The 17,515-nt window shown below is 31.6% G+C and overlaps 1 protein-coding gene across 7 annotated transcripts in view; it reads right to left on the reverse strand.

Annotated features, from left to right (window-relative positions):
• The window catches only part of RIMS1 (regulating synaptic membrane exocytosis 1), a 481,216-nt gene that overhangs the window by 145,902 nt on the left and 317,799 nt on the right, over window positions 1-17,515 (reverse strand). For all 7 annotated transcript variants that reach the window (XM_008568517.1, XM_008568512.1, XM_008568516.1 and 4 more), the window contains 9 exons: window positions 15,264-15,331; window positions 14,548-14,658; window positions 12,369-12,468; window positions 7,899-8,022; window positions 4,538-4,584; window positions 3,344-3,456; window positions 1,059-1,189; window positions 431-602; window positions 156-309 (listed from right to left, as the gene is read on the reverse strand). In XM_008568517.1, coding sequence (XP_008566739.1) covers window positions 156-309; window positions 431-602; window positions 1,059-1,189; window positions 3,344-3,456; window positions 4,538-4,584; window positions 7,899-8,022; window positions 12,369-12,468; window positions 14,548-14,658; window positions 15,264-15,331 — 1,020 coding nt within the window. The remainder of the gene's footprint in view (window positions 1-155; window positions 310-430; window positions 603-1,058; window positions 1,190-3,343; window positions 3,457-4,537; window positions 4,585-7,898; window positions 8,023-12,368; window positions 12,469-14,547; window positions 14,659-15,263; window positions 15,332-17,515) is intronic.

The following is a 17,515-nucleotide window of genomic DNA, read 5'->3' on the forward strand; positions in this document are numbered from 1 at the left end:
CAGAAAATAGTTCTGCTGAGTCTATTTATATGGATGAACAATTTCCAATATTTTGATAGTTAATAAAACATTTGAAAAAATATCTTGAATGTTAATTTCAAATTAGATCACTACAACATAATTACTTTCTGATAACTAAAAAGACCTTAACCTACTTTGTAGCTTTTTGCTAGAGCTTTCTCCATGAATGTGTCGCCTTGGCATGAAAGGTGATGGCTGAGGCAGAGGTAGTGAAGATTCATCATGTGTCTGAAGTTTATACCAATGTGGTTCATCATCTAAAAGTGCTGTCTCCAATTCTATGAGGATCTGAAAGGGCAGTTCTCAAATTAAATCATTTACCAAAATGTGATGTAAAAGCAATCATAATTCATACATATCAGAAACACTTCATTGAATATTTCACTTGAATCTTTAAAATATACATCACCTCTCCAAGAAATTCACTTTCTTCTTCTTGCACTCTTGGTTGATCCCACACAGTTATTTCTAACATTCGTTCTCTAAAATCTCTACGATGTACATGTGAATAGACAAAAGTTTGATTCCATTTTGGTTCTAGTACTTTCTTTACTGTTTTGGTCCTCCTTTTACTTTTATCACTGAAAAATAAGCATGTTTTGTAAATGAAAAAGCAAAAACAAATATATGCTGCCATCTACGGTAGTTACATGTAATAATGCCATTGGTATTTTTACTATTTTTAATTTATAGCTAACAAAAGTCTAAAAAGACTGGAGTTTAATAATATTCTAATTTCAATTACAGTGTAAACAGTAGTTATAATTATAGGCATACACATACAAAGGCACATTCTAAATGATGTTTTGTGATCAAAGACTAATATTTGTATATAAAAGCTAATGGACATTTTTAAAATTGGCAGATTATTATTAAACAAACACAAGGCTTGAGGGATTTTTTTTTCAGAAATACTGTAGTTTATTCCCTCAGAGAGAATTATCTATTATATTTTAAAAATATATCCCAGAAGAGGAAATTCTACCCTTTCTATTGGTTTGGATTTTAGCATATTTTTTTCTAGAATTATTCACTACCTTCTATCTGGAAGAAAATACATTTTTACATAGGGATTCCTGGGACGCCCATCTACTCTAGGGGGTAGATCTGTTGCTTGCAGGACATTTACAATCAGCTGGTGTCCCACTTTATCATACCACAGCTTCACCTAGGAGCAATGCAGAAAGGAATTACTATTTGTAAAAATCATGAGGTATTACGATTTTACATAAAATAATATCAAAATTATATTTGAAGAAAGAAATTTTGAATTGCAATATAAGGGATTTGCAAATATTATTTCTGAAAAGAACATCAAATTGAAAGCATAACCATTTAGAACTTGACTTTTGGAGCACTTTGTAAACATAACTTACAACTGGCAGGCCTGCAGTGTTAATTTATACTCTTTTATATTACGTTATAAATATAAAATTAATGATAAAATTGTTTTTAAAACTAAGGAAGAGGGGAATATTAAAATCAATTTCCTTGTTTTTAAATAATAAACAGGTGTGTTTGGTGTCTTAATGACTACAGTGTGGCTAAAATGTGTTTTCTAGTGTCATAGGTAGTTGAAATAAAACAGGAGTTTCAGTATTAGGAACACAATACACAAGGAATTAGAAGAGATCTGGAAACATGTTTTTTGTGGGCCTATTTTATACCAGGCACTGCTAAGTGTTTTCTGGAATTTTTCTCTTTCAAATTTTATAACCAACCTATTACAGGCTAATTGTCATGAGAGAAGGGGAAAAACACAAAGGAGGCTCAATACATAAATGATACCTTCAAACTACATGAAGGCCAAATGATATTGCTACTAAGACTTCATGATAGTTAGACCAAAGAAAAATGAAAAAATAGCACACTGAAATACTATTGTAAAACTCATAATAATCAGAACGTTAGCAGTGCTGGCATTGGTAATGAATGACACATTAAACTAACAATATTAACTTTAATTTTTTCCCTTTAATTTAGAAGTTATTTTATGATTAAATAAGAAATATTAGAATATGTTGTTAAAGGGTATATGTTGGAACATTTTTAAGAGTCACTATAACAAAATAAGCTAACAACATGGTTTTTCACAGTAAGGGGTAGATTAATTCAAACCTGGATCTGTATGAATCTCTCTCTCTGGTTCCCAATTAATACCAGAGATGTATTTATTATAAAACCAAAATGGATTTTCATCCACTTTTAAAAATGTAAGTGGATGGTGTCAGAGATTCACACACACACTGAAAGAAAAAGACATCAGGGCAGACAAAATAAATACAAGGGACTATACAAAGATATTTAAAATACTAAAAATAGAGGTTAAAACCAAAAAAGCTTTTGAAAATAACAGTAAACTTACATTTTTCTTCCTTGTCTCATTAAAAAATAAGAGAAGAACAGCAAAGATAGAATATAGAAATTCACGTACTATGAAAGGAGTAAAAGATCCCTGTTTGTAAAAAAATTTTTTTTTTCCTTTTTGTCTTTTTTCGTGACTGGCAACGGATCGCAACCCTCAGTGTCGCACCCGTACCGGACCGGGACCGGCAACGGGATAGCAACCCTCGGTGTCGCGGCCGCACCTCGCTCAGCCAGTGAGCGGCCGGTCTGTATGTGGGATCCGAACCCTCGGCGGGAGCGCCGCCACGCTCCCAAGTGGCGCACTGTAGCAGTGCGCCACCAGGCCGGCCCTGTAAAATATTTTGAAGGAAGACTTTCTTTTAGTTATTAATGCAAACGTCCCATTTTCTAACATAGTCTACACAGATGTGGCTCTTCATAATAGTTAATCATAGTTTCTTTACTCCAGCTTTCCCCAGATCACATAATAAGGCAAAAAGTGAGGAAAACAGTAGCTTTTTCAGAGTGCTATGAAGAGTTTTACCAAATTTCTTAAGAAGTTAAAAAGAATATATTAAACTTAAGTTTCTCAGGCTCCAGGCTCATCAGGTTGTTAAGCAAATGGTAAATGACTTTTTAAGATTATTATGTGCAAACAATTATTTAGTTAGAAACTTTTATATAACACACCAAAAATAATGGATACTTTATTTACTTGTCACTATTTATCAACTAACATTCAGGGTTTCTGGCAAATTGTAGGCACTCAAAAAATATTTCTGAATGCATATATGAACAAAGGAATAAGTGAAGAATCACATGAAAAACTGATGAAGTATATTATGGTGTCAAATGACTATGTATTTATTTTAGGCTTCGAGGAAAGCCAGACATTTCTAAAGATAGATTAGTTTTAAAGATAGACTCAGACAGTAAGCAAATACTAATCGTCTCCAACATGTAAAAAAACACATACAGAAAGTTGCCCTGGTAAGACTTGTGGGGCATCCTTTAGAGCTCCAGGACTTGTTGGAGAAATAACAGAAATGGAAGGCCTTTCCATCTTCTGAGATTCAAAGGAACTTGAACCTAAAATAAGAAAATAAAATTTAAATAATATTTAAGTGCAGTGAATAAGTCTTTTTTATAAAATGTTAAATGTATCTGTTATTTGTATAAAACTATAATTAATACCATTGATAATAGAATCAATGTTTTTCCCCCTTGAGCCCTTTTTAATTTTTAAAAAGTTAAAATTATGTTTTTTAAATTCAAAATATTTTAACTTTTATTTGTACATATTTGTAAGGTACAGTATGTTGTTTCAATACATACATAAACTGCACAGTGATTCATTTTGGGTAGGTAGCATAGTTTTGCTCCCATCAGTTCACCATTTTTTCCTCTCCCTCATCTCCGTCCTCTCTGCCTCTGGTAATGATTCTATTCTCTACTTCTATGAGAACCACGTTTTTTTTTAAGTTCCACATATGAATAGGTGTATATTTTTTTTGCGACTGACTTCATTCTTTAGTTAATCGCCAATTTTAAAGATATTTAAAATGACATAACAAACTGTTGTGTTTATTTGCTTCAATTTGAAAGTACTGATATTCTACATTTCTGGGGGGCACTGTACTGCACAGGATCTTTCATATTCACATATGGGTAAAGGCTTCATGCTTCAGTGGTAAGGAAGATGGCACCTATTATGTTAACTATCTTAGCTACTGAATCATCTATTGCGAACTGTCTTTACTCAGAAATTAAAATGAATGCATAAGTAATTTATGAGCCACATCTAAGCCTAGATTTCATAATTACCAATAAAACTGAATAACCCAGTATCACAATAAATTTTTATATATAGCAAATAGAATTATTACTGGTATATTAATTGAGCTCTGTGAGGGTCCTGTTATATTGCAGAAGGGTATTACCAGTAAAGATTTTTGTATATTACAAAAATAATAAAAAAAGAAAAATCTTAAAGTAGAACTTCTTTGGGTTTCCAACAATTGCCATGGTTGCCAACTTCTAGTATCAATGCAGACATCCTTAGTATAGTAATATCAGTTCATTTATATCAAATAACTAAAGAAAATGGTAAATCTTTACTCTTCAATTTAGTTCAATACATTTCATAATAACAAAGAAATCTTATACTCACTGGACTCCAGTGGAGGATGGGAGCTCTCAGGAATCCGGGGAATGTCACTAAAAGAAACAGGGTATGGTGAAAATCCCATTAGCTAAAATACCCTGCCTGAAGCAATCACAGCCCATTTTATTTCAGTGATGTAAAAAATCCTTTTGGGTCTTTACAGGTGTGGAAATGGACAGGAGTTACTATTAAGGCAACTATTAATGTGCATGAATGTCAAACACCACATAAAAAAACTGCAATAAAAGTTTTTATATATTTAATAGCAAACACTTTAACATGACAACATCGAACTAATATTGTGGCTAAAATCACCACAATATTTTTACTACCAAAACAGCAGGTTTTGGAAATAAAAAATGTTTAAGGTAATATTTTACTTCAATTCTAGAAAATCAAAATGACACAAATCTTACAAATCAGGAATACGCTGTGCAAACACATCTGAAAGAGTTTACTGAATGAAAGGGATGGAAACATCTCTTGATAATAAAATGATATGGTGAATATCATGGGCAAAGTTAATAAAATGAAAGGATGGATTGCTTTGTAAATTAAAAATGGTTAAAGCTTGCAACAGAAAAGCCAAAATATTTTATATATGTGAATACATAATACATATATACACATATATAGCCTTCATAGAGATTCATATCTCTATACTGAAGTTAACTAAATATATGGCTATTTAATATGGATAGAAAGTGACTTGTGAGAATACCCATTCCTGCCACACTCACAAATTACTCTGAAGAAGTATTTAATATAACCTCTGCTTAATCCACTATCCACTGTGACCTTACGAACACTGGACCACCTTGGTTTGGATATTGTACTGCATAGGACTAATTTACCTCTCTCATTTTCCAAAGATATTTTAGCATTAATTTAAGGAGATTAACAATATGCAAGTATTAACATGACATATTAAAGCAGACTGGAGTTAGCTACAACTAGCAGAATTATCAGTATATTATTTAAGAATTTCTAACCACTTACCTTGAGACCTAATTTCACTGTGATTTTCTTTTCAATTTTGGGGGAAATGAAAAAAATTCTTTTCTCTGATTGTTTTCTTGATTTCTCATTTTGACTATTTTTGTGCAAGGTAATTCTCATAAACACCTACTATTTATACTTCTAACAAATGACATATCACATGCTGTGTATTTTATAAAATATATTTTATTATACATTTTGTATAACTAACAATTTATATAAAGTAAATCATTTATATGAGTTTATAATTAAGAGACATACCTATGACCCAAGAAACCAACTATTTATATTCTGTGATTTTTTTCTAAATTCATCTAAGCAAATAAAAATAAATTACAAAAAATCCAGGTACAATCTTTTTTTTAGATAGTATAATACAACTTGTGTGAAAATCAGCCTCATATGAAAATTAGAATTTGGGACTCTAATACCAGGTATGGGCTTTGGATTTTACGTATCTGTGAAAGAAGGATGGTGAGGAAACTGTTTAAAAACTTACAGTAATTTTGAATGGAAATTATTTAATGTTAAATAATCATTATTTAATGTTAATTGCTTCAGTAATATTTTCAGGCATAAATTTCCACCTGACATTTACACAGGCCTTTTTAATTAGCTCTACTCTCAAGTTAGGTGATAGAGTCATTTTAATTACAATTATAAACATAAGGGTGAAGAACATCGTATTTGGTGGGTTCACAAAAGTGGTCAGTACCTCAAGATGGCTAATGCCTCTTAGACTGTACTGGTCAATGTGTATGTAATTTGTATTTGGAAGGATTCCTGAAATCACTATGCCACTATATTATGAATAAATATTTGTTTTCTGTTTTAAAATAATTATAGTTATTTAACACATAAAAATAATTATTAAAACATAGCCAAAATTATTCTTTTGGGATCCTAATAATGTATTAACTAGAAAGGTGATGCCAGCTTTGATTTTTATGCAAGCATAATCTTTATATTCCATACTTCTTTGAATTGTGTAATCCATGATAGTTTAGGGTTTGGCTCTACAGATGACTACTTTTTAAGTAAATTTTCAAAAAAAGTAAAATATGTTATTCCAGTCTACATTAATTGTCTGTTACTGTTTTAAGTCAGCATGAATCAGTGATATTCTAGCTGATTACTTTTAAACCACTATATATGTGAAAGTACTTGGTGATGTGCATAATACCTGATTTTAAATTTTATTTTTTATACTTTTAAGTTATTTTCCAATTTACTTACCTCTTTTCCAGCCTCATATTTACCCCAGCACTAGAACATAGGTCATGTAAAACTAGCATAAATTATAGTGTTTTTATTTTAAAAATCTACATGGAAATTCATAATATTTTTGCAAATGTCTTCAATATTTACCCTTAATAATCATCACTTAAAACTGGGTATAAGCTTGCTTTTTTATTTTAGAGTTTTATATATTAATATTATTCTTTGATATATAATCATACATCTTCATTTCTTTGAGAATTAGTATAATTATATTTTCCTATATGTTTTTCATTGACATATATTCATGAAGACAACAAAAATTTAAGGTTTGCACTTTTTCAACCTATAAAGTCTTGAATTAATGGCTCTACAATATCTTGGAGAATAAGACAAAAAAAAAGAATTATTTCCAAGAACACATTCAAACATTAAGCCAACTATAATGAGACAGTTCAAAATGCCTTGCAAAAATTACACGTTAGCAAAATAAATATTTATTCTAGATTTTGTGGGTTTACCAGAAAAAGCTAACAATTTGGGGAACTCTATACACAGATATATCATGATGGCTGTAGATAATTAAATTATGCTGAAAACTGAGGTTTTAAAAATATGCCAATTATTATGAACAGTTAAGATGTTAAAATATCTAATACTTCTTGCTTGATTTTAAATAAAAGTTGGAACTACCCCATGGGTAAAGATACAAAGAAAATATTCTATACGTAGTATAATAATAAAAAGTTCATGTAGATATATGAAATCGTTCATATTTTAAATATCACAAGAAGATGAATTTGCTAGTGGCTCCCTTAAAAGAAATACTACTCATAAAATTAGAATTGCTAAAAATAAATAGTTGTGCCATTAAAAGAAAATATTTGTACTTTATATTTCACTTGTGAAAAATACATATCAATACTTTTTGATATTACAATTGTTATACTGTGGAGCTTCTAAAATATGGTGAAGATTCAGTATTACAGTTTAAAAATTAAGAAATTTTGAAAATCTAAAATGTATGCCCATAATTGATGGAAAAACTATCCATGTTAACATGTACTGTATGAATGTATAAACTGCTTTTTAAAACCCTGCTGATACATGTAATTTACTAAACTTAAGAAGTAAGTTTTTTTAGCCTTACCCAATAGGCCTTGAAACAATAATTTCAACTTGAGGTTCTGATTTTGATTCTAAAATAATGTTGTAAACTTCTTCATTTGTAGCTCCCGGCAGGGGTTTACCATTCCATTCTAGAACTTCATCCCCTTGAATTTAAAAAAAAGGGTATTTTTTTACCTTATATATTTTGTTTATTTTTCTTATCTTTTCTCTTTTTTAACAAAGAAATGCAAAACATATACAAATAGTTTAATTGTCTAGGCTCTCCTCTCAAAAGCAAATTGATTGCCATATAATGTCAGCTAAATGGTTCTTCTAAACACTTTTTTCTCCTATTTTTCTTTTATTACCCCCAGAATATTACTGGCCACTGGAAACAGTACAATACAAAACTATTTTAATATTTTGAGATATACCAGAAATAATATAAAAATAATCTCATGCTATGGGATGGAATTAGCACAGCCTATTTGGAAACATTAAAAAATAATAATTAGCAGCATGCCCTTCATATAAGTGTAGGTGGTTCTATATGTGAAAGATTCTTATTAAACTGTGCATAAATCTTGTTTTATTCTTGATAAAAACAGCAATTAACATTTGTTAGCATGAATTTTCCAATTATAAGTCAAGCTTCATTGTCTTCACCAGATGCATAACAGAATAAAAATGCATGAAAGGATTTGAATTCACACCCGTAGGGTAACGCAGGTGGTTATGGCAAAGTTACAAAGCAAGCAGATGTAAAACTGTTGCATGACAGTTAACCCACTTCCAGATGTTCAAAACACACATATTCTATACATTATATATATCGTGGACATTAAAGTATAAATTGAAAATATGTTAAAATAATAAAAACATAGTACTTAGTATGTTAAAGTATTCTAAGATTAATCAACGGTAGAAGTATGATGCTGTATTAAAAAATATGGGCTAAGGGCCGGCCCGGTGGCGCACTGCTATAGTGCGCCACTTGGGAAGCGCGGCGGCGCTCCCGCCGAGGGTTCGGATCCCACATACAGACCGGTTCCCGCTCACTGGCTGAGCGAGGCGCGGGAGCAACGCCGAGGGTTGCGATCCGTTGCCGGACACGGAAAAAGACAAAAAAAAAAAAAAAAAAAAATATGGGCTAATAACTTACAGCTGTTATTTTAACTAGAGTTTTCTTTATAGATCATTTAGAAAAAATTATTTATTTTCATATTTTGAGACGGTTTAGGTCCCAAATGGTTCTCTGCCTGGGACGCTTCAATTCATAATGGTAGGCTCAGCTGAAATATCACAGCCTGAATGACACATTAAGGTGTCTTAATTTTTTGATGTTTATGTCTACTTTGTTGTTCTTGGTGTCGAGACATTTTAGTAGCTAAGTAAATATGAGTTGAACTAACGAATCAATATCATCATTACACATTTTAAAGAGAGGAGTAAACATGAAATCTTTTAGCTTTTAGCTAGGTCTTTTTTTACAAAAGTAGAAAAAAATTGTATTACTAAGATTATTTTGTGGGGCCGGCCTGTGGCTCACTTGGGAGAGTGTGGTGCGATAACACCAAGGCCACGGGTTCAGATCCCTATATAGGGATGGCCAGTTAGCTCACTTGGGAGAGCGTGGTGTTGACATGTTGACAACACCAAGTCAAGGGTTAAGATCCCCTTACGGATAACCTTTAAAAAAAAAAAAGATTATTTTAAAGCAATTCACTTTTTTCCAGGTGTACGCTTACTCAAAAATAAAAAGTAAATATGTGAAAAACACAAGACGCTGCTTTGCTTTTGGTAAAACTGGTTATTACCAATACTTAAATGACTTCTAATAGGTTGCTCTAAGCAGTTACCCAGAATAGGCAATAAATATACTTCACTGTCAAAAAAAATAATAATAACAAATTTAAAATATATTAGGAGTGCTTTCAAATTTTTTTGACCAAGAAAAGAAATAAAGTTTACATCATGGCTCAGTATACATATATAACATGAAAATGAATATATGTATGTGTATGTACATATATATACATACATACATACATACATACATACATACATATATATGTACTGGAAAATATTTTATTAATACTTACCGTGATATTTCTTACTCTATTATGTTCTATTTCAATACTTTCACTTCATTTTTTAAAATGATGAATGCAAACCATTAAATTGATTTTACTACCCAGTAATGAGTTGCAGCCAGCATTTTGCAAGAGCACTACATTATAAAATTATCCTCTTTATAGACAGCAACCTGGAAGCATAACTTTTAACATCAAATCAACTAACACATCTGTTTGTTTATATGTATGTCCGTAACTCCTAAACCAGAAGTCAGTCTCTTTAACACAATTTATAGATGAATAACCTCTTCAGGCAGGGATATAGATAATAAGGGAACAAAGATGAAAATGACGTTTTCTCTGTCTTTAAATTTGGTGTTGGATAAATAATATAGAAACAAATAACTTTCATAAAATACGTTATATGCAATGATAGGAGTTCATTTGAGAAGCAGAAGTAGAACCAGGTGGTGACAGGGAGGTAGTAATTAGTCATTGCTCTAGGTGAGATATCAAAAGCCACTTTAAAATTAAGGAAACTTCACATGACTTTTGAAAGATGGAAAGAACTTCAACAGGCAGAGGAGAAGAGCAGCCAGGTAGATAAGAGACACTGACAACACCTTGTAGGTGACAACACCTTGTAGATGGAAAACAGCTTGCTGGGGACTTAAAGGTAGACTGACACTGCAGGAGGGCAGAAAGTGTTAGGAGAGGACAAATTTACAGAGCTCTGCCTTGAACAAATGATGACCAGGAGGCACTGAAGGATCTTAATAATAAGGAGAGTGTCAGTGGCAATTTTGTGTTTTATATGGTTAAATCCAGTAACAGTGAAGGGCATAAACTTGAAAGGGAGCAGGACTGGAGAAAGCTATGACAAAATTAAATAAGATCACAAAAGTGAGTAAATGTCACACTGATACCAAAATTAGCACTGTAGTCTTATAGGCCAATGATATTTATATGCAAATAGAAGCAAAACCAGTTCCTAAATTATAATGTTTATCAAATAGAATATATGTTTGAGTCTACAGAAACACTTTACTTTCCTCAAACACATAAATTGCCTCAAGTGAAAAGCATACTTGTCTGTTTCATAATTATTTAAGCTGAGTTTTTAACATTTCAGATTTAAGTTTCTCAGGCCCTTGGCTCATGTGGGTGCTAAAGAAAGAAACTAATCACTAAGGAGTATTTTATATAGAACAACCCCTTCTTTTGACTTCTTACTTAATTACCCTTCTATTAAAATATAAGAACAAAATTAAAAAAAAATTATGTTTATAACCTGATCTGCCAATTCCGGATTTTGTAGCTATAGTTATCTTTAGATTAGCCAACAAGTAATTCTCATACTTTCTGAAGCTTTCTTTTGAGTCAGTAGACAAACAAAGATGCAGTTCATTGACATAGTTACCCCTGATTGAGTACTGACTCATAACCTACTGAATCATTACTGGTCTGTGATAAGAAACAATAGTGGATCATACCTCTATACATATTCAAACCCAATCCTTGATTAGGGTTTTCTCCCTATAAAACACCTATCTACCAAGTCCCTATCAAAGAAAAAAAACCTGAAAATGATTTTGAATTGATATTCTGGTCATCAATTACATTTAAGTCTTTAAGAGTCCTAGGATATTTTTCTAAAGTTCTCAAGAACTACAGTCTTAAGGTTTAAAAACTGAAAATATAGCCTGGAAATGTTCTCTTTCTATATGTTATGGGTTATTAATCCTCAATTCTACTGCTCAGTCAACTCTGTTTTCTTTACAATTGTCTGGCAAACGCACAAGCAGACACTCTAACCCAAATATTTCTACTAAAGTCTGAAATAAAGTCAACTGAAAAAACTACGTTAATATGATTTTAACTAAAATGAAAAGTAAACTAGATTTTAAAATGTGTTGCTACTGAATATATTATACATTTGAGTATATTAAATAATTTTACACTGTCATGTTAAGGTTATAGAGCAACATAAACAGATTTCCAAACCAAGACATAGCACATCTGCATGAAGACAATACATGTCACATTTAAGTTAACAGATATTACATAATCTGTATAAGAAATGTGATTATGAATATATTTTATAAAAAACACTCCTCATGAATAAGTGTTTTGGGATCACTGTGAAAAACTTTGGTAATTACTGTAATTTAAAATATGAACAAAAGAATTAATATGGAATATTTTTTCACAAAGATAAATTATTTTAGATCTGAGGTTTTAATAGCAATATTATAAAGCCATCTACTAAACTGAGTAATCCTTCAGTATTTTACATCTATTTATTTTTAAATAAATAAAAAAGATTCCTACTCTTAATTGACTTACACATACAAGGTATATAACTAATCCAAAATCGAGACCATCAACTTATGCACAAATAATACATTGTTTAAATGTTAAAAAAGAGACTTTACCTGCTCTTAGGTGTCCAACTACATCGGCCAGGCTACCCTTCTTTACTTTGGTGATGAATGCACCAAGCCGTCCTAAGTCAGTCATTTTTCCTCCAACAACCTGGATAATTACAAATTTATATAAGTTCCAAGGCTCATATTTAAACATAATTTTATTAGCATGAGGAATTAATTCTACATTTTAATGATGTATTTAGAATTAAGTGTGGAGGCATTAATGAAGTGAAATACATTTTTGATTAAAGGAGCTGGCCGTATGGTTTTGAGAAGAAAACATTTCGTTACATTAAGATAACAATGTGTCCCTAAGGAAGTTTAAGCATTGATATCTTACATTGACCTAACAATAAAAGGGCACCATGAACAATGTATATACTTAGAAGACAGGTGCCAGGTCTCACTTACTTATAGACTATCAAACAGCAAGTGTTCAACACTGTTTACATTTGGGTACATTTTTATTTATCATCCAAATTAATGCCTCCCATTTGAGTGATTATTTCTACATTAAGCTGATGCCTCAGTCTCATATAAGATCTTGATTTTTTTTAATTTTTTAATTTTTCTTTTTTTTCCTTTTTGTCTTTTTTCGTGTCCGGCAACGGACCGCAACCCTCAGTGTCGCGCCCATACCGGACCTGGACCGGCAACGGGATCGCAAACCTCGGTGTTGCTCCTGCACCTCGCTCAGCCAGTGAGCGGCCGGTCTGTATGTGGGATCTGAACCCTCGGCGGGAGCGTCGCCCTGCTCTCAAGCGGCGCACTGTAGCAGTGCGCCACCGGGCCAGCCCTTGATTTTTTTTTTTAATATTTGTAGTAAAGTGTAGGTCTATGACCATAAAGACTAGAGATTCAAGCCAAGAACAGGCCACTTTGGGGAAGCAATTCACTATGGTGCAAAGCATAATATCCTAAGTGTATCTCTGAAAACTGACCATCTGAATGACCTCCTCATCTGAAATGTATATTTATGCCCATCTGACTCTTAAAGTCTGAGTTATATTACTAGATATTTAACACTTTCACCAGACTGCACCTAAAATTAATTATATATGAAAATGTTCTAGATTTAATTTTTCCCAGTGCAGAGACTCAAATATACATAATTAAAAGTGAGGGGAATAATATCAAAGGTTGAGGTTGATCAACAGTTAGAGACATATCCATTAGTAGAGGTGATCAGAATTATCTCTTAGCAAGAGTAATTAATGGTAATAGTCAATCAGATAGCATTATTAAGTACATTAACTGAACATTTTCATTGGATGATCAGTCAGCAGTTTTGAAGAGGTCAATTTATCACACAATCTCTTCATAAATAATAGTTTAAAGCAAGATCTGTAAATGTTTCTTTAAGCTTCTGAAAGCAAATAAAACCATGTGATTTAACACACATATACCTGCACAAACATAATACAAGATACAAGATATATATCTAGGGGCCGAGCCAGTGGCACACTCGGGAGAGTGCGGCACTGGGAGCGCAGAAGGGCTCCCGCCACGGGTTCGGATCCTATATAGGGACAACCAGTGTGCTCACAGTGCTCACTGGCTGAGTGCGGTGCAGCCTGTCTCAAAAAGGACAAAAAAAAAAAAAAAAAAAAATATATATATATATATATATATATGTCTATCTACATGTATATGTGTGTGAGTATTCATATACACTTTTCTACAATAAAGAATAATCTTTCATAATCTATAAGTTTCTCGTTCTATCGGTTAGAAAAAAATCAATACTTTAAAAATATACATTTTTATTCTTTTGGTATTGAAAAATACTACAATAATTCAGAAACAATCTCTTTAGTATGTTTTATGTTGCTGGTCAAGAGGTAACAAAGTTCATCATTATCTAACTTTACTATTTTCAATTAAAATCTTTTTAATGTAAAAATCTCCTTGAACTTTATACTCAGAAAAAAAATACTTTAGTCTTATATTTTATTACATTTTCCTAACACATCTGTATGCTATATTAATAAAATGAGTTTAAAATATTAAACCAGATAAAAATACTACACATAAGACATCAATATGTTAAGAAGATATATTCACTAGAGAACTTCTATTTTGGAGACGAAAGAAAAATATTTAAAAATTATTGTCAAAAACTTTGTTGTATGTAGTGCATATTGTAATCCACCCTTTAAGAAACATTTTTAAACAGCACACTTACTTTCAGACCCAGTAATGCACCAGATTCTTTGGGCATGGTTGTTCTCTTGTTAAGAATAACACGTCCAATTAATCGGTCTCCCTCCTTAGACGGTTGCCACGTTACAGGATGCTATTAAAACATGAAGAAAGTTTAAAAAGTAAACAACTTGCTTTTTTTTTTTTTTTTACTACAGACACAATTATTGACTGCAGCATTATGCAATTTCCTCAGGTAAAAGACACTCTAGAAGAAATTTTTTATTCTGGTGGACTTGGTTTATAACAATTTTCATTTAAAGTTATATTTTCTTTGCAGTTGACAGTTACTACACTAAATGGATCTAAAAGTACTTAGCAACTAAGTATATCTCTTAAAAGTGGCACTAAAATGGAATTAACAGAAATTTAAAAGTATATCTGCATAATATAAAGAAAACTGATTCTGCATTTTGAGTTGTTAATGCCAATGCCCTTAACTAAATAATATCTCAATCTCATTTACATATAGTCATTATTTAATAATTGCTTTTTGCTTAATTTAAAATTTGCTATAATCAGTGATAACTAAGTGCTTTTTACTTCAAAACTGTACTGTCTTAAGTAAAATCAATATTTGCTCTCGGAAAATGTGTATTGGAGCAGAGTAAGTTTACTATCTATCATATATCAGACAAAAGACAATGGACAGCACACATATTCCCTCAACTCCAAACACTCTCTTTCTAGAAAGCTTACCGAACTAATAGGTGATGTTTCCCGGCTGTGCCACGTGGCAGGATCCAACCAGTAATAATCCAAGTCACCTGCACAGGAGGAGAAGAATGAAAAGTGCAACAATGTTACAGTGAGGAACATCACTTTAAGCATTACTTCTTCAATCTATAAATTAAAAGGTTATGAATATTATAATTTTGAGTGTGTGTAGCCCAGAATAATACACACCTATGTTACAAAGTTGTTACCTGAATCACTGGAATGACTGTGTGTTACAAATGCACTTCACAGAGTTGAAGCGCTACCTTTTTCTCCCATAAATCATCCTGGAAACACTTACATAGAGAAAGTATAGGAAAGAACAGGGTTAATCCTCCCCTATTACCCTCAAAAGACTACCCATACCAAGCCACAGCCTGCCATCTAGTGATGCTGCCTAAAATTTTGTTAACTAAACTAAGTATTAAAATTTAGTGTCCCCCTTTCTACTCTTCTGAACTATAACTTAACTTTCAAAATTATTCTCCAGTCTTATCTTACTTCATCAACTGAAAAACAATACATATACTTTTAGAACATAGTGATAAGTAAATAAAAATTTCAAGAACAACTTTTAGCAAAAGAGAGCATACAAATGACAAAGTATTCAATTTTACTAAAGCTATAAAATGACTTTTAAAGCCCTAACTTTGTAACCAGGAATTTATGAACCTTTATTTTTGGGGTTTTTGGCTTTAATATATAAGTTTTTGCTTTTTTTTTTTTTGCCAAAGAAAGCATCTGAGAGAAAAAAATTAACGTAAAGTAGCAGTGCTATCAGTATTTGCATAAAATAAAATGCCAGAGGAAAAGTGGGTAACCTATAGGAGAACAGCTTATTAAGGAAAGCAGAGGAATAAATAACTTCTTAAATTTTAAATATCAGATTAACTAAATGAAAAGTTTCTCTACATGGATTTTGAAAGAGAAAAAAACTACAGTGAGTAAACATGCTAGTTCACAGTGTGATATGTAGCTAACTGTTGGGAAAATATGCATGGCTGATACCTGTGAAGGTCATAAGTCACGAATTTTGTGTAGATAACAGGCATGGAAGATATAGACAACATGAAAAATTACGATAGGAAATCATTTTTCAAATGTTTAAAATGTTCAGGCATAAAAAGTCCATGCGCTTCAGTTTATCAGTAGCTGCTTCCCTTTCCCTTTTACATGTCTTAAAGATTGAATGCAAATGTCACATACACGACAATACTGAAATGTTCTTCAACTATGTCAAGGTAACAGTGGTATATTCTATGCAGGGGTAAATATTAGAAACTGCATTAGCAAAAAGTATATTCTGTTAAAATTTACTTCACATGGAGTCCATATCTCTCTCAAAATCACATACATTAAAATGCATACATGGCTTGGTACCAAAGATGATAGATTTTTAAACTTCTTCTGAATGACGTCAGCTAATGTAATATAAGGAAGGTGCAAAATGAGTTTTTTCTTTTATATTTACAGTTTGTAAAACTTCACGTGCTTAGTTTTAAAGTCACTCTGTCCAAGTATTATGACACCATCCCTCTTGAAATAAAAATCATTTATAATAATGATAAAATTAAAATTACCACTAATACAAATGTTATTATTCAAAAGATGATTATTGCAATTTGTAAAACATTCTCCCGAAAATTTCATATACCTAGAAATAAGCCCTGATGACTTCCTATATGATGATTCATTTTGAAATACTATAATAAATTAATAGAACCACAGAGATATTTGCAAGGAGGAGGATTGTATTTCCCTGAAGAAGGAAAATTAGCCATTAAATGAAAGCTGCATTAAGAAGTCTTTGAGGTTAAAAAAATGGCAAAAATTCATCATATTTTAAAGACTTCAAGAAAACAGCAATTCATTATATCCCTTAATAACCTGAATTAGTTTTCAAAAACTGTACTCCTTGGGATCTTTCTCTGGCTTATACCTCAACTCCTCTTATGGTTGTTCAACTCTATGTTTCACTCTCTTGTCCTAAGGTAGATCTAGATATACATATTCAGTAAATATTTTCTGCACAAAAAAGTGTTCCTTACAGGTAAAGAACTAAAAACTGATGTTTCTGGTAAAATTTAGTGATGATACTCAGTAGACTTAAAACACTGCTTACAAGCAGTGGTATTCCGTCATCTTTAAGTTTTGTAAGATAATGATCTTGAATGAAAAGTCTAATTTAACCAGTTTGTATTGCAGATATATATATATATATATATATATATATA

Source organism: Galeopterus variegatus, unplaced genomic scaffold (genome assembly GCF_000696425.1).
Source record: "Galeopterus variegatus unplaced genomic scaffold, G_variegatus-3.0.2 Scaffold419, whole genome shotgun sequence".
In the NCBI taxonomy this organism is placed as follows: domain Eukaryota; kingdom Metazoa; phylum Chordata; class Mammalia; order Dermoptera; family Cynocephalidae; genus Galeopterus; species Galeopterus variegatus.